The sequence below is a fragment of the Lepidochelys olivacea genome, assembly GCF_965140295.1.
Source record: "Lepidochelys olivacea isolate rLepOli2 genome assembly, chromosome: 18".
NCBI classification, from domain to species: domain Eukaryota; kingdom Metazoa; phylum Chordata; order Testudines; family Cheloniidae; genus Lepidochelys; species Lepidochelys olivacea.
In genome coordinates this window covers 9,948,482-9,966,580 of record NC_140428.1, presented here as the reverse complement: position 1 = coordinate 9,966,580, position 18,099 = coordinate 9,948,482, and the positions used below count along the sequence as shown (strand labels likewise).

The window sequence follows — 18,099 nt, the reverse complement described above, 5'->3', positions numbered from 1 at the left end:
CAAATCTGATGAGGTTCAGCAAGGACAAGTGCAGAGTCCTGCACTTAGGACGGAAGAATCCAATGCACCACTACAGACTAGGGACCGAATGGCTAAGCAGCAGTTCTGCAGAAAAGGACCTAGGGGTTACAGTGGGCGAGAAGCTGGATATGAGTCAGCAGTGTGCCTTTTTTGCCAAGAAGGCCAATTGCATTTTGGAATGTGTAAGTAGGGGCATTGCCACCAGATCGAGGGACGTGATCGTTCCCCTCTATTCGACATTGGTGAGGCCTCATCTGGAGTACTGTGTCCAGTTTTGGGCCCCACACTACAAGAAGGATGTGGAAAAATTGGAGAGAGTCCAGCAGAGGGCAACTAAAATGATTAGGGGACTGGAACACATGACTTATGAGGAGAGGCTGAGGGAACTGGGATTGTTTAATCTGTGGAAGAGAAGAATGAGGGGGGATTTGATAGCTGCTTTCAACTACCTGAGAGGTGGTTCCAAAGAGGATGGATCTAGACTATTCTCAGTGGTAGCTGATGACAGGACAAGGAGTAATGGTCTCAAGTTGCAGTGGGGGAGATTTAGGTTGGATATTAGGAAAAACTTTTTCACTAGGAGGGTGGTGAAACACTGGAATGTGTTACCTAGGGAGGTGGTGGAATCTCCTTCCTTAGAAGTTTTTAAGGTCAGGCTTGACAAAGCCCTGGCTGGAATGATTTAGTTGGGGATCGGTTCTGCTTTGAGCAGGGGATTGGACTAGATGACCTCCTGAGGTCCCTTCCAACCCTGATATTCTATATTCTAATAAGAAAATTGCAGTAATGTAAACATCCCTAGCTACCATGGATTAATAAAAAAAAATCACACCCTCCTGAAATTTACACACATCCTTTAGCGAAGGCTACTCTATGGGCTTGGGATAGCACTAGAGAGAAGATAAACTCTTTCCTCACCAATGACACCCACTGCAAATAATCAAGAGTTTAACCCAAAACTGCAAACTAAAGAGCTTCAAAGACTGGGAGAGCCAAGGAATACACACAGTTGACCAGCTATTCAGTAAGGAAACTTCTAACTTATTTAAGAATCAAAATTAATTTTAACTGGCCCACTCTCCCCTGGCACCAATACTTTCAAATCAGGCGTTGTGTGTCTCAGTTTTCTAGACAACCTGGTTTATACAGAAAGCTAATTTTAATAGAAGCAATGGCATCCAGTCAATTAGGAAGAAAAAAATTATAACATTTATCAATTGTTGCAGACAGCTTTCCTAACAAATAAGTGTCCCTATGACACACTGGGAAAAGGATATTGATAGCCAATTTACCCCAGAGGTATGTGATTTGATGTGGAAAGGGGACCAGCAACCTCAGCGTGTAGCACAAAAGAATAAAATGTCTTTAAGATATTTTCAATGGTACCTCACGCCAGTCAGATGGAAAAAATATAGAGATTTAATGGGGATAAATGTTGAAGAAACTGTGGTGAAAGAGGAGTTATGCTTATATGGTGGCCATGTCTGGTCATTTGAGGGTACTGGGATGCAAGCTGTAACGAACTACCACAAATTGCTGGATATTTATTACCAAATGATCCCTTGTAATCCTCCTGGCGCTTCCTAGTGGAAAGGGTCACATAAAAGGAAATTAATTAATCTCTCTTCTGCTAATAGCTCTTGGCTGTTGTTAGCTTCTCACTGGAAAAAGGAAAATAGCCTGACCATAGAGAACTTGGTAAAAAAAATGAAATTGTGGTTATGGAAAAATTAACATACAAATTACCCAGCAAAATAAACAGAAAACAGGTAATTCAATATTTGGTTACCTTTTATTTACTCAAAGTACACTGACCTGCAAAAAAAAACCACAAAAAGTACCTGTCCAAGAATCCAGCCTGAAATATTCTAATTGAACAACACTGCAAAGACATTTAACAAAATGCTTTATTTACACTGGAAAATTTGTTTTTAAAAAAATTGTGCATCCTGAATATCAGAAACTTCTGTAGAAGTGCCAGCAGCACAGATATGGCCTGCAGGAAAAGGCAATGAGGGACCAATGACTACCTGGAAGTGGGAGGAGAAAGAAGATCAGTAATAGTAATAGCCATGTCACAGAATCCTCTGACTGATCCCCAAGAACAGCTGAAGGGATGGAATAGAAACAGCTAAGTAATTCGGCACTCTTAGCCCCAGCTCATGGTCTGGGTTACATCGCTGTGCAGTGATACTCAGCTGAGCCCCAGTGTCTGTAGCTAGTCCTTGTCAGGGACATGGGAATGGCACAATTCTGTGGCCATGGAATCTGCAGCAGAATCTCAGCTTCCATTTAAAAATTATGCTCCCAGCCACCACAGCTGCAAAAGAAGCTTTGAAAACTATGAGCAGAGTGTAAACTCCTGCCCAAGTCTGTGAACAACTTAACACCCACCCCTCAGTGAGGCGTGCTCCACGCATCAGCCCAGTGGGGGAGCTGAAACCTAAAGATGACAATTTCAATGTCAGCATTATTAATGATTTCACTGTTCATCATCTTAACTACCCAGCTAACAGGAACTGCGAACTGGGGAGAGGAAGCAGCACAGGATGGTGATATTACTTACCTACACAGCTGGAGGCGTCATTTATTGAGGACCCAATCCTGCAAAGCACTGAATGCCTTCTCTAAGGGGCAGAGGGCACTCAGCATCTTACAGGATTGGGTCCTAAATGTCTGCAAAGCACTGTGGATCTAAACCCTTCCTTGTGGCAGGTATCTATGCAGGCATTTTGGGAATGATTTGGGCTTAGCTTGTTTTCAAAAAGCAGTTCTGTTCATCTTGCAGATGATATGAGTGGAGAGGAATCATATGCAGTGCTTCCATGCCACTATCTGCTTGTTAAAATCTGAAAGTCAGTGGCTAAAAGGCTAACAAAAACAGATGTTTGGGAAATTCTATTTTAAAATCAAGTTGTAGCTTGACATGCTGTAATCTGCGCACACATGTTGAAATGCTTTTTGTCTGGGATGAAGTAGCTGGATGAGTGGGGAAGACAGCATTCTACTTTAATATAAGGTCTCTGGCGCAGTCTATGACCTTAAGTACCAACGACTATGTGAGCAAACTAAGGTGGCCAGGAGCATAGTAAATGCTAGAAACACTTGACCATGGATCAGGAGAATGGCACCTTCTGTCGTCAGGAGAGAGGGTGTACCACGTGTCAGCAACCTCACTTTCAGGACAAGAGCCCTCCCCATCCTGACAGTAAGTGCTTCAGCTTCATGATACATACGGCCCCAGGAGAGACAATGCCAAAGTTGCCCTGAATTAGGAAATACAGAATCCTCTATTCTTCCAGCAGGTACTTTCTTGGGCTTTAAGATTTACTTGCATCTCCCACAGACTATGAAACTCTTCACTCTTTGCAAGCTGGCAGAACCGCAAATTGTGACCTTCAAGGCAGTGAGAGGTGGATTTCGATCACAATAATCTCTTATCAGATAGTTTCTCAGCCACACTGATGAAGACTGACAGACCTACCGAGATTTCTGTGTTCATTGCTCTACATTTCACCGCACTGTGAGATGACCACTGGCAGTTTGGGTTTGTTATTTGGACCAGTAGGTACATTCTGGGGGGACAAAAAATCCACACTGTTACAAAGTATAAATACACAGCAAGTTAGTGGGAGTCACAAGCTATTTTGAGAGGCTGGATAAGAGACTTAGGCTAACTGAGCCTCACAAATAGGGAGGAACTGCACTTGGACTATGTCTGACTCATGACTGCTGCTCTTTCATTTCCTCTTCTCTTTTGCAGCAATGTCCTTGGACCCTTTCCTAGAGCCAGCTAACTGCCTCTTTACTACAGAGCTGTGAGACATAGGAAAGACTCTGACTTCACAAATGGGGAACAAAGCGAGTGGCAAAGCGATACAGGTAACTTCCAGTGAGATGCAATATGTATCATGTCACTTGCTATTTCTTTGTCTTTAGGTCTTTAAAATGACACTAATTACAGTATCAAAGAGAAAAGCAACCCCACGTTTGTACAGAAGGGGGAGCTATTCAGTAACCTCAGAAATCACACATCATTCTGGACTTGGGCCAATGCTCTTCGTGTGTGTCACTTAATTCCTTTCTACTCTGCCCATCACAGTAGTGTTTGGGCATCCTACAAAAGAGGTACAGTTATCCTCCTTTTGTTTATAAAAGTACTTTTGGTGGGAAACGCGGCAAGAGGAATCTCCTTCTGGTCTCCAGCCATGGTTATAATGACTCTAAGCTATGTGTCAGTTTCGGTCTCTTCTGTGTTGGCTACACCTCCAATTTACAGCAGTCAGACAAGGTGATCAGGGAAAGTTTACACTTTCTGTATATCTAACAGAAAATTTTAACAAAAAATCACCTATACAGTGGTTTTCTTAAAACAGAGCTAGCAATAAAGGAATTGTGCTGTATGATTCCCAGCATGAGACCTTCTCAGTGAAGGTCAACATGAGGCTTTAAGTGCAGCTGTTGTCAGCTCTGTAATGTCTTTCCTCCTTTTGATTCTCTATATTCCTAGCATTCACACACTATTCCTGGCTCAGCTCTGGGATCCACTGTTTGCACTCAAGCACCCAGTCAGAAAGCAGAATGCCAGGGGATGCTCTGTCTATTCAGCTATCCATCGAAGTGGTACGCTGACACTTTACAAGAGTATATTAAACAGGCCCTGGGTGTTTATCAGCCACACACCATTCTAAATATGGAACTCACTGGACAACACACAGATGTGTGTATCTGCAGCACCTGGAAACCGTTTGGAAACCTTGTTTAATATTGATTATTAGAAGGTGTTGATTAGATTTCAACTGAAGAGCTCAGGGAATTTATCATCCCCTTCACATTACCATGCAATATCACAGAACCACTACATTCCTGTTCTCAACTTGTAAATCAAACAGGTTTCCAGAAAGGATTCTATGCACCACAACCAAACCCATCTGAACAAGCTTCCCAGTCACTAACTGGCTACTCCAACTGCACAGCACAAAACTCCCTGTGTCTTACTAAGGTAAATCTACATGATGGACTCCATCACTGCAGAGGGCACAGCCCCTGCAAGGAGCTCCCTGGCACTATTGTTAAATCATTGTCCTGCACATGGACAGGGAGGGAACATGAAGCCCTGATTACTGCCGCATGTGACTATCTGGCTTGCGCATTCATGAACAGGATGGGGAACTAAAAACTTACTTCAATTTTTCTCATGACAAGGAGCCCATCAACAATTTTACCTGTAAGGGAAAAAGAACACTTATCAGTAGCAGTTTTATACTGCACTTATTCACCTTTTCTGTAGTCCCAGATTGTCAAGTACAGAGGATACTTTACTCTAATTTCTCAGACCCCTGTGATTCCTTTGCTCTGGACTTGGCTACCTCTCCATACACCATTCTTTGCTCCAGCAAAGTCTCTCGCCCATTTATAACTACAGGACACCTGTGGGTTTGTTATATATCTGATAAAGGGCTCATAAATAATACAACTACAACCTTCCCAGACATGGGGCTGGTGTCTATATCTTCAGGACAGGCACCGTGCATCTTCCCAGCAGGTAGGGCGTGCATGGAAATACAGACTGAGTCACAGCCCTCTCCAGTGTATTATTAGACATAATCCTACTGATGGAAATGCAGTTTGTGTTGTTTGTGAACAGGAAAAATGGCTATTATCAAATAGCCTGGAGGACCCAATAAGGAGCAGGGCCCCATCATGCCAATATTATACATTAGTTCAGTAATAAGATGACAGACCCTACCCTTAAGACCTTACAGTCTATGACATAAAATGTGTGCTTTTGTAAAATTATGGCATGCAACTCTGGTGTCACTCCTATTTCACCATGACACATAAAATAAGCATTAGTTCTCCCCATCTTTCCCTCAACCAAGTCATCATTAACTAGCTGATTTATTACTGCTTTCACAATAGCAGTAGGTTTCGATGCAGATTTCCATAGAAGCTCTTACTCCACTTGGGTAAGATTAATGGGAAACAACAACAAAAACCATGTGGTTGAAACAGAAGGGGTATACGACCAGGATATCACCCTGTGCTGCAGCTACTCACCAAACACAACATGCTTCCCATCCAGCCAGTCACATTTGGAACATGTGAAGAAGAACTGACACCCGTTTGTACTTGGACCACTGTTTGCCTGATTGAAAATGCAAAAACAGAACACAGAAAAAAGTTAGGGAATAGAACATCTCAAGCCAGAGGCAGTCAGAAGACAGAGGTGCCTGAAACAAGAGCGAGCTGTCACTCCTGGACTATATTCTAAAGTTAATATTAGCTCCACAACATGTGGAGCAAAGAAAAAAGCAAGAAGTGCCATGTGCTATGATGGGGACTGTGGCCTCAGAGCCCTTGCTGAGCAATAACAGGTCATCTGAATCCGATCTGTGGATAGTTCTCTGAAAACATCCACTCAATGTGCAGCGGCAGTCAAAAAAGCGAACAGAATGTTGGGAATTATTAAGAAAGGGATAGATAATAAGACAGAAAATATCATATTGCCTATATATAAATCCATGGTATGCCCACATCTTGAATACTGCATGCAGATGTGGTCACCCCATCTCAAAAAAGATTTATTGGACATGGAAAAGGTTCAGAAATGGGCAACAAAAATGATTAGGGGTATGGAACAGCTGCCGTATGAGGAGAGAGTAATAAGTCTGGGACTTTTCAGCTTGGAAAAGAGATGACTAAGGGGGGGTATGATAAAGGTCTATAAAATCATGACTGGTGTGGAGAAAGTACATAAGGAAGTGTTATTTACTCCTTCTCATAACACAAGAACTAGGGGCCACCAAATGAAATTAATAGGCAGCAGGTTTAAAACAAACAAAAGGAAGTATTTCTTCACACAATGCACAGTCAACCTGTGGAACTCATTGCCAGGGGATGTACTGAAGGCCAAGCTATAACAGGGTTCAAAAAAGAACTAGATAAATTCATGGAGGATAGGTCCATCAATGCCTATTAGCCAGGATGGGCAGGAATGGTGTCCCTATCCTCTGTTTGCCAGAAGCTGGGAATGGGCGACAGCGGATGGATCACTTGATGATTACCTGTTCTGTTCATTCCCTCTGGGGCACCTGGCATTGGCCACTGTCAAAAGACAGGAGACTGGGCTTGGTGGACCTTTGGTATGACCCAGTGTGGCCACTCTTATGTTCTTATCTGCGAGTGTGTGCAGCCAGCTGAATCACAGAGATTCTTCTGTAGCTCTGAAAGAGCTTTGGGGCCAAAATAATACCGTGTTGAGATCCATAACATCACACTGTGCTTTTGGGAGAAGGGTGCGTCTTTTGTATTGATGACACTTACTGCATCATAGAAATTGTCACAGATGAAGCTGAAAATTTAGGGATCTGTGTAGGGGAAAGTTATGGATTTTTGCAGTTAGGAAGGATGCTTAGGATTATAGGATAAACAGGTTAGCTGGATGCTCTGCTAAAATGATCAGCAGTGAAACAGTTAATGATGAAATTTATTTAGCCCTCTACAGGTTTCAGAGTTAACACGCTCTGAAAGGTGTGGTACAGTTCCCACACCTCTCAAAGCTGTCTTTTCAGGCTGTCTCAGGAAGACATCACTGCATCCGTTATACTTGGTTCATGTTTTCAAGGTTCTCTTTGCAGCCAGGAGGTGGCCCAGAAACAGGTTACTTAAATTAACACTGAGAAAGGAGAATTCTGTAACAAATTCTGCAGCTTCAGAATCACAGGGTATCTGGGGTTCTGCCCAGTTATGTTCCAGCACAACTGCCCATTATGGGGGTACCATCCTCTGAAATAGCTAGTTAGTGACAACATACTGCACTAGATAGACCATTTGTCTGGTCCAGCATGGCCTTTTGTATGTTCCAACCTACATAGCATATGATGGTGGCTGTGTTTCTATAAAATGAAGCACAGAGCATATATTATACAAGATTCAAACACTATTTCTATTGCTATTCAATTCCTTGACTCAACGTTAGTTGGGTGGTGTTTAATAACAATTAGCAGGTAGAGAAGACTTACTGGAGTGCAAAAATATGAGAGACCAATAATTCTAAAAGCAGAGCAAATTAAACCTACCCCAACAATTCTAATAGAGAAGGGTAAATTATTGACTGGACTGCTACCTTGAGTCATGTTCATTAGCACCTTATGCCATTAATGGTTCCACTGAAGTCATTGGGAGCTACTCACAAAGTAAAATACTGTTCAACATGACTATGAGTAGCAGAATCTGGCCCTAAATGAGGATTTTTCAGACATTCTATCCAAAATAGGAGACTTCTGCAAGCCAGGAGATAAGCTAAGAATCTCCACAAGGAGCACAGAGCTATTTTAGTCCTACTACTTTGTCTTCTTCTACTTACCATAGACAACAGCCCAGGAGCAGAATGTCTGAGTTTGAAGTTTTCATCTGCAAAGGGACCCCGGTATATACTAGCTACTCCAGTACCATCTCCCTGTATAAAGAGGAGGAAGGCAGGTGTTCAATCCCACCTCGATAGAAGTGCAGTCTGTAGCATGCATTTAAAATTCCGAGACAAACTGCTTTGTTAAATCAGAGTTCCAGTTCAGAACATATTTCCATTTGAAAACCATTGTTAACGAGAATGTTAGAACTGAAAACATCTGAACATTTTAGAGTAAGGAAATCAGGAGTCAGTGTTCTAACAGCAACTATGATTAAGTCCTTGCTACCTTGTCTGCCTTCCTCATATTAGCCAGAAACTTGCTCCCATTGCCATATGAAACTACAGGAGAGCAAGGACAGATGGTGTCAAGTGGGGGGTGGAGTCCAGGTATCAGAGCCAGGAGACAAGAGGTCATGGATGGTAGTGAGTGGATCATTTTAGACACAGCAGACATTCTGGAGGAAATAGAAGGGAGCAGAGAAGGAAAGGCGTGGGTGTGAAGTTTAAAAGTGTCACAGGTGACAAATGAGGCAGAGGTGGTGATGATGAAGGGTAAGCATGGTGGAAAGGGGGGGGTGGGGTTGGAGGAAGGCTCAGGGTTGAGGGCTAGCCTCAACTGTTTTAAGAACAGGGAAATGATCCCCTCTGTTGGCTTTTCCAATGGATGTCTGTCTGTGAGGCCTCAGATGACACACTTATGGGAAGCAGAGATTATAACTTTGCTGAAGTTCCAGCCATACTGAGGCAGCTTTTACTCACCCTAACTGCCAGCATTCAGGCCTCAAAACAATTTATAAATTATACCAGCACAGTATGTCACTTCTGCAAATTAGAAGCTTGCACTGTTACAAAGGAGTTTAGAACTTCCATGTAGGGTTGTCGATTAATTGCAGTTAACTCACGCGATTAACTCAAAAAAATTAATCGCAATTTAAAAAATTAATCATGATTAACTGCACTGTTAAACAATAGAATACCAACTGAAATTTATTAAATATTTTTGGATGGCACTGTAAAAATGATAAAAAATAGTATTTTTCAATTCACCTTGTACAAGTACTGTAGTGCAATCTCTTCAGCATGAAAGTATAACTTACAAATGTAGATTTTTTTTTTGTTACACGACTGCACTCAAAAACAAAATAACGTAAAACTTTACAGCCTACAAGTCCACTCAGTCCTACTTCCTATTCAGCCAATCACTAAGACAAACAAGTTTGTTTACATTTATGGGAGATAATGCTGCCTGCTTCTTATTTACGTCACCTGAACGTGAGAACAGGCATTTGGATGGCACTCTTGTAGCTGGCATTACAAGGTATTTACGTGCCAGATATGCTAAACATTTGTATGCCCCTTCATGCTTCGGCCACCCTGCCAGAGGACAAGCTTCCATGACGACGATGCTCATTTTTTTTTTTAAAAAAAGCCTTAATTAAATTTGTGACTAAACTTCTTGGGAGAGAATTGTATGTCCCCTGCTCTGTTTTACCCGCATGCTGCCATATATTTCATGTTATGGCAGTCTCGCACGATGACCTAACACATGTTGTTCGTTTTAAGAACACTTTCACTGTAGATTTGACAAAATGAAAAGAAGGTACCAATGTGAGATTTCTAAAGATAGCTACAGCACTCGACCCAAGGTTTAAGAATCTGAAGTGCCTTCCAAAATCTGAGAGGGGCGAGGTGTGGTGCATGCTTTCAGAAGAGTTAAAAGGGCAACACTCCGATGCAGAAACTACAGAATCCGAACCACCAAAAAAAACCCCCAAACTTTCTGCTAGTGGCATCTGACTCAGACAATGAAAATGTACATGCATTGGTCCCCATTACTCTGGATTGTTATCGAGCAGAACCCGTCATCAGCATGGATGCACGTTCTCTGGAATGGTGGTTGAAGCATGAAGGGACATATGAATCTTTAGCGCATCTGGCATGTAAATATCTTGCAGTGCCGGCTAAAACAGTGCCATGCAAATGTCTTCTTACTTTCAGGTATATTGTAAACAAGAAATGGGCAGCATTATCTCCTGCAAATGTAAACAAACTTGTTTGAGTGATTGGCTGAACAAGAAGTAGGACTGAGTGGACTTGTAGGCTCTGTTTTATTTTTGAGTGCAGTTATTTTTGTACATAATTCTATCTTTGTAAGTTCAACTTGCATGATAAAGATATTGCACTACAGTACTTGTACTGGGTGAATTGAAAAATACTATTTCTTTTGTTTTTGCAGTGCAAATATTTGTAATAAAAATAATAATAGAAAGTGAGCACTGTACACTTTGTATTCTGTGTTGTAACTGAAATCAATATATTTGAAAATGTAGAACATATCAAAAAATATTTAAATAAATTGCAAAAAGAAAAAGGAGTACTTGTGGCACCTTAGAGACTAACCAATTTATTTGAGCATGAGCTTTCGTGAGCTACAGCTCACTTCATTGGAGGCATCACCACAAGTACTTCTTTTCTTTTTGCGAATACAGACTAACACGGCTGCTACTCTGAAACCTTAAATAAATTGTATTCTATTATTGTTTAACATTGCGTGATTAATTTTTTTAACCACTTGACAACCCTACTTCCATGATGTCTAACAGGTGATTCCTACAAGTATTATTATTTGAGAGTGCAGGAGGGCTACTGCTTCCTCAGGACCCTCCACATCCAGAACGGTGCAGGGCTCTGGGGGCACTAGGACTCCTGTGGCATACCCTTTGCCTTCAGCCATGTGGCTTTAGGTCTAGGGAAAGAAACAGTGAGTCAGAACAAACCTGCCTGAGGCCAAAACTGGCAGAGCAGCTTCAGAAGCAGTGTAAGTAGGGGCTTCTAGACACTGATGATTTATTTTTTCCCCAGTTGACTGGACATTCTCTTCCCCTGTGCTGACTGGTGTTTGCCCCAACCCCCTCCTCTCTTCCCCTCTCCTTGTTTTCTGTTTAGCTTAGACCCTCCCTCACTAAAGCACACCAAACACTAAGAAAAAGCACAGTGGCACTAACATGATGTTTGCTGCTATCACTGTTTATTCTGCTCTGTACGTTCTACCCTGCCACTGTTAGTCTTATCTGGTTAGACTACAAGTTCTTCAAGGGAGGGGCTGGCTACTGCTCTAAGTAGAATGCCCAGCACAACTGCTCTCAGTTGGTTCCCGGCTCTACTGTAATAAACAATTTTTTCTCTCATAATTAGCAGTAGCAATAAGTTACAAGTGTCAATGGAGCTTGTAATTTTTGCTAAGCTTCTACTGGAAGTTATCAAACGTCCCTGTGGGGTTTAGAAGAGCACTCATGAATAAAGAACCTGACTTTAAATAAACATAGGTAGCTAAACCAAGCTTCCGGTGGCCAGTTTTGTGAGAGCTATCATGAAGAATCAAAGCATAACCATTTTTATCTGATTGGTTTTGATCAGCCAGCTTTTATTCATTTTGCCAACTCATAATTCAAACTGAAAAATATAGCAATTTTCCCAACTCTCAAATAGCTCAATGAATCTCAAACTTAAAAAAATATTCTCCTCTTATCAAAGCCTGAGGCCTACAAATTTCAAGCAGAAATTACCTTTTAATTCTGAGATAGTTCAGTAGGGGAAAACCCATCAAACTTAGTAACCCTTCGTAGAAGCTCCGTTTCCTCTAAATACAAACGTTCTCTCCACACAGCCAATTATCATTTTTCTTCACTAGTGTGAGATGCAGTTTATGAAACACTGGTTAATCTGGTAGTGCAGAAAATTACACTTCCTTTTGAAAACATTAATGTCAAATCCAACCCTCAACTGGCAGACCAAACATTCTCCAGAAAAGATGATGGAGAACATTGATGTCGTGTGGAATGAACTGTCTCATGGTTAGAGGCACCTCCAGCAGGCCATGGAAACCCCACTTTGCAGAGGACAGTCATTGCAGCAGAAGAGCCCAGCACTTCTCACCCAAGGAAAGGGAATTTTTGCATGTCAGAAATACATGACAATTTAGCTAATGCTGTTCCAGTTGCTGCAGAGAAAACATTTTGCCCAGTCCCCAGATATCTGTTTCCTAGCACGTTCCAATTTATTCCAGTGCAGAGAGTAGGAAAACACCAGCGAAGCTTCTCAAGTAATATCTTCTCATGAGAGAAATAGCGAATAGAAAACAGATGAATATCTACCCGGGAAAGAGCAACACACCACACATCCTTTAAGACAGGAAAAGAACACAGAGTACCTACGTTTACAAAGTCACCTCCCTGTATCATGAAATCCTTAATGACTCTAAAGAAGTAATAAAAAAAATAATAGTTACTTCTTTCTGAAAAAACTTCTTGAGAAGCTTAATATGTTAGTGAAAAATAGAGATACTCCCCACAACAATGAAAATGCATCATGATTTGCAAACACATACATTCTGTAATAATGTATATAATTCCAATATATAATTCCCACTGTTTAAGATAAAACGAATTGTGGCCCTTGGCCGTTAGATCTGATGATGTACTCAAAGGGAATTGAACCCTGATCTCAAAAGAGGCAGAGAAAGGAGAGGTACTGCCTGTCTGTGGGATCAAAGGCACCTAGAAGGCAGTGGTTTCTCTCTGTAAGTACAACAGAAGGGCTAGCAAGAACTACAGTGGACAGAGTCCCGCAAACTATAGGTGCAAGGCAGAGGTTACAGAAGGAAAACAAATTCAGAGCTACTATTTTTTAATGTGTACAGCATGCCTCTTAGTTCAAGGATGTCCTTAAAAAGAGGGCTCCAGAATGCCTATAGTTCACCAAGCTGTTTTAAGCATTAGAAGGAAAAATATTTACCTGTGGAAAGTGCTCCCTTTGTAACCTATTGGGACACCATCTTTCCTACAATGAAAGAAAAAGAAAGGGCATTGGGAGTCACTGCACCTCACAGCACGAAACCCCCCAGGAGTCTTTAGTCCTAAGAGCTCCAAGCTGAGGAGATCAACTCCTATGTGCTGCCTTGACATGTTTCCCTCTTACACTGCTTGTGAGGGCAGCTTGTTTGGCAATATTGCAGTTTGTAGCCAATTCAGTCCGACAAACAGCAAAAATATTTTTGACGTCAATTGAGTGTTTTCCAAGAGTCTTTATTTTGCATTCATGTAGATAACAAGGAGGAGGTTAAGAATAAGTACATTTAATCCCTACTATCTGTCCATAACTCTTCCTGCTTGTGGGAACTTACTGCTTAAGCGGAGGCAGAAATTGACCCTACATACCTGAATTCACCTGTACAAAATTGCCTGAAAAGAAAAAACAACAAACACACCAGTTAGTGAGTCACTTTGAAAAGTTATTTGAAAATCAAGGACACAAATTATTACCCACTGAATGTGTCACAGAAGAGGAATAGCAGGTATGTCCATTATTAGAAGGAATAAATGACACTGTCTCTAGAAGCAGGTGCCATCAAGAGCGGTTAGTAACTTTCAGCTCCTCAGGTTTGTTTCTGCAGCTGGGAGAGGGATAGGACTGGACAGATACTGGGGCTTGTAAGAGGCAGGTGAAGTGGAACTGGGCAGCATTTTGTGGAGGTCTGTGATGGATGAGGATACACTTGCTCATCTTGAGGGACTGGGCTGTCTGGTGTGCAAGACACCCTCCAGCCAGAGGTAAGCAAGCAGGGGCCAAGTCAGTATGTTGCCATCTCTCTTGTGTGCTGAGGTGCTATGGGCGGAAGGGGCAAACATGAACAGAGTGGGCTGCTAGGTTTCTGAGCCATGCACACATCTCCCAAGCAAGAATGGTTGACTTGCTCCTCTTTTCTGAGCATGTGGGAGTAGCAGCTTGGGCCAGGCCTCCTTCCTTAGGAACTAGTAAAAGTCTGGCCAGTCTGAATGTACAGATAAGTTTTGCTCACTCTGTGGACTGAATCTCACAAGGACATAGCACAGAATTTGGTGCCTGGGTGGTGATGGGGAGATATGACAGTAAGGCCACCACATCTGCTAGGCTATTTCCAATATGGAGACTTGACATGGGATAAGAGTCTTAACCCTGTCCCTTACCTTTAGGGGACCAGCTAAAAGTAAAAGTTCAGAGAAAATTATGCATGTCTGAGTAGACGAAGTTAGACAAACCCGTGACCATTCCCACCTTCCCCAGAATGTGACTCCATGGAAGCAGGTGGTGGGCAGGAAAACAAGAATGGTCAAAGTAGGATTTCCTAGAGGTGAAAAAAAAATGGCCAGGAGTAACATTGGTCTGGCTTCTGGCAGCCTAGCAAGCAGGTACTTTTAGTCCAGAAGGTGTATCCCAGGCTTCAGAGTCTAAGATTTAGTTTCATTTAAATCTCTAGTCTTGAATATTATAAAGACATCTTAAAACATGACCTGAGTGTAACTGATGCAGTGTAACTAATGCCTGGGTCTGCAGAGAGCCTGAAACTAAACTTTGAGAAATGTGAATTACCCCTTTCATCTGAATGGGATGATAGCTCTGAAATCCAGTGATGACAGTTTAATTGTCAAGGCTGTTAATGATTTCCTTGCTGATAAAAGCACATTTTAGAGAGGACTGATCACTTACAAGTGTGCCAATCTGCTGCATGGGGCAGCTCACACATGTGCCTCAAATGGGCAGAACTCAGTGCACAACCACTACTGAAATCTCTTCCCAATCAGACACCATGGGCACCGAGCTGCGCTGGGCGCCCCACCACAGGGAGGGATGGTCCGGTATGGGGCTGTCCTACCATGTGTTGCTGCGTGACCGACCCCAGGGCATTGGGCTGCCTCAGTAGGAGCAAAGTGCCACAGGTTACCTGAAATTCTCCGCCGTTTTGGGCACAACGTCAGCGAACAGCTCCACCTTCATGCGGCCGATCTCCTGGGGGGACAGCGAGAATCAGCGCTGGGCGCCGCCCGTCTAAAGGCTGTGACCCCGCCGCGGCCGCCTCTTCCCCCGGGCCCCCGCACCCCGCCGCGCCCGCCTCTTCCCCCGGGCCCCCGCACTGCAACCCCTGGGCCCGGGCCCCCGCACCCGGCCGCGCCCGCCTCTTCCCCCGGGCCCGAGCCCCCGCACCCGGCCGCGCCCGCCTCTTCCCCCGGGCCCCCGCACTGCAACCCCTGGGCCCGGGCCCCCGCACCCGGCCGCGCCCGCCTCTTCCCCCGGGCCCGAGCCCCCGCACCCGGCCGCGCCCGCCTCTTCCCCCGCACCCGGGCCCCCGCACCCGGCCGCGCCCGCCTCTTCCCCCGGGCCCCCGCACCCCGCCGCGCCCGCCTCTTCCCCCGGGCCCCCGCACTGCAACCCCTGGGCCCGGGCCCCCGCACCCGGCCGCGCCCGCCTCTTCCCCCGGGCCCCCGCACCCCGCCTCTTCCCCCGGGCCCCCGCACTGCAACCCCCGGGCCCGGGCCCCCGCACCCGGCCGCGCCCGGGCCCCCGCACTGCAACCCCCGGGCCCGGGCCCCCGCACCCGGCCGCGCCCGGGCCCCCGCACCCGGCCGGGCCCGGGCCCCCGCACCCGGCCGCGCCCGCCTCTTCCCCCGGGCCCGGGCCCCCGCACCCGGCCGCGCCCGCCTCTTCCCCCGGGCCCGGGCCCCCGCACCCGGCCGCGCCCGCCTCTTCCCCCGGGCCCGGGCCCCCGCACCCGGCCGCGCCCGCCTCTTCCCCCGGGCCCGGGCCCCCGCACCCGGCCGCGCCCGCCTCTTCCCCCGGGCCCGGGCCCCCGCACCCGGCCGCGCCCGCCTCTTCCCCCGGGCCCGGGCCCCCGCACCCGGCCGCGCCCGCCTCTTCCCCCGGGCCCGGGCCCCCGCACCCGGCCGCGCCCGCCTCTTCCCCAGCACCCGGCCGCGCCCGCCTCTTCCCCCGGGCCCGGCCGCGCCCGCCTCTTCCCCCGGGCCCCCGCACTGCAACCCCTGGGCCCGGGCCCCCGCACCCGGCCGCGCCCGCCTCTTCCCCCGGGCTCGGGCCCCCCCACTCCCGCGGGCCCGGCGCCGCACTGGCCCAGCCCCCACCTGGCCGCCGATGCTGACATCGAAGAAGACCACGGGGTTGTTGGGATTGGCGGCCAGCACCGCCATGGCGACCCAGCCTCACCCGGAACCGGAACCCGGCCGCCGGCAACATGGCGGGCCTGCCCCAGGCACGCGCGTGCGCAGCAGCACGTGCTCCGCCCTCGGGGCGGGAGGGGTCGCCGCGGAGGCGCCTGGGCCGTGCCCGAAGCTGTGGCGGCAGGAACGTGCTCGGTAGGGGGCACGGAGCATGCGCAGTAACATCTGCCCCTTCCCGGGGTGGGGCTCCGCAGCCTGCTCTTTACGCGGGCTGCAAAGGGGGAAGCGGAGCCGGGGGAGGCCAGGGTCTGAACGGGGGGCGGCCCCCGGCGGCCGGGCCAGGCTGGGGCTGACGGGGAAACTCAGGGGTGGGGGGAGCCGGAGTTAAACGCAGGGGCGAGGCGCTGGCAGGGGGCCCAAGCCCGGCGCTGGGCGCAGAGCCCGTGTTTGCAGGGCCCGGGCCGGGGGCCTTTTCTCCCCCCGCCCCCAGGCGGCTCCTCTCAGCCCGGACTCCGCAGGGCTGGTTCTTGGCGGCCCAGAAATCCCCGCGCCGGGGCCCTGCAGCGCCTCCCGCTCGGGTGCGGGGGCCTGGCTCAGTGAGATGCTTTGCTCCAAAGGCAGCGTCCCGCCTCCGTGTGTCTGACCGCGTCACGCCTCCTGGCGCTTCACCCTCTGCCTGACCTGCTGCTGGGCTCCCCTGGATTCCCCTTAGCACGTCCCCTCTGAGCTTGGATACCCTGCAGATGCATCTCCCTGCGCTGTTCGATTTATATTGTAACAATTGAAAAGATGTATAAGTACCTGCTAGTCGTTTGAACGATGACATCTGTGTTTCCAGTATTGTTTTTTACTGTGATTTCCAAGTTGGAATTTTTAATTTAACTTTTTCTTATTATTTTTAGAGCAGAAGTTTATTCTGTTGGGTCATCTGACGTCCAGTCTGACTGAATTTCTGGCCCGGTCTCAAAACTTTGCTTTCATTCAATCCACTAATGGCAATTGCCTTTTGCAACTGTTATTTTGCCTCTCAATCCAGCCCTTAGTGTTTTTCCGTATGCCATTGCTTGCGTGTAGAACTTGATTCTCAAATATTCAGTAGAGGCAGTATACTATCTCATGTGACGTTCTTCTCAAAAGCAAAAATCTGTTGTAATTTTTGCTAAACATTAGAACTGCTGTAGTGGGTCAGACCAATAGTCCATCTAGTCCAGTATCCTGCCGTCTGACAGTGTCCAGGGCCAGGTGCTTCGGAGGGAATGAACGGAACAGGCAATCACTGAGTGAACCATCCCTTTATCCACTCCCAGCATCTGGTAGTCGGAGGTTTAGGGAGACCCACAGCATGGGGATGCATCCCTGATTATCTTGGCTAATAGCTGATGCACCTATCCTGAGGAACTGATCCTCACTGGGGAGTAAGGGTTGCCCTCACCAGTTCAGCATACACTCCACACAGTGCATGGCTCCTTTGGGGTGCTAAGTATAGCTGGCAGTGCCTCCTGCCCCTACCCGTTTGCCATCAGGGTATTTAGGCAGCAGCAACATTATGGCTTCCATATGAATGGGTGTGTTTGTGGGAGGGAAAGGACTTCTTGGCCCTCTTCTCACCTCCACCTCTGTGTGATGGCAGCCATATTTTGACCCTGTAATAGATAGGAACTGCTTCTATCAGGAAAA

General features: G+C 46.5%; 1 protein-coding gene across 1 annotated transcript; it reads right to left on the bottom strand.

Annotated features, from left to right (window-relative positions):
* Positions 1 to 1,910: 1,910 nt before the first annotated feature.
* PPIH (peptidylprolyl isomerase H) lies at positions 1,911 to 16,544 on the bottom strand. Its single transcript, XM_084651634.1, has 10 exons — positions 16,387 to 16,544; positions 15,195 to 15,259; positions 13,651 to 13,674; positions 13,229 to 13,273; positions 12,649 to 12,691; positions 8,390 to 8,482; positions 6,082 to 6,169; positions 5,206 to 5,246; positions 3,506 to 3,596; positions 1,911 to 2,051 (listed from the first exon to the last, which is right to left on the bottom strand). Exons 1-9 carry the CDS (start codon positions 16,450 to 16,452, stop codon positions 3,528 to 3,530), a joined length of 534 nt encoding a protein of 177 aa, XP_084507760.1. The 5' UTR covers positions 16,453 to 16,544; the 3' UTR covers positions 1,911 to 2,051; positions 3,506 to 3,527.
* Positions 16,545 to 18,099: the final 1,555 nt, after the last annotated feature.

Excerpts from the sequence above, each read along its gene's own strand:
- PPIH (XM_084651634.1), bottom strand. The coding sequence starts at position 16,452 with ATGGCGGTGCTGGCCGCCAATCCCAACAACCCCGTGGTCTTCTTCGAT. Across the intron at positions 15,260-16,386 it reads ATGTCAGCATCGGCGGCCAG|GAGATCGGCCGCATGAAGGT; the intron begins GTGGGGGCTGGG and ends CTGTCCCCCCAG. Across the intron at positions 8,483-12,648 it reads AGGGAGGTGACTTTGTAAAC|GGAGATGGTACTGGAGTAGC; the intron begins GTAGGTACTCTG and ends CTCTTTATACAG.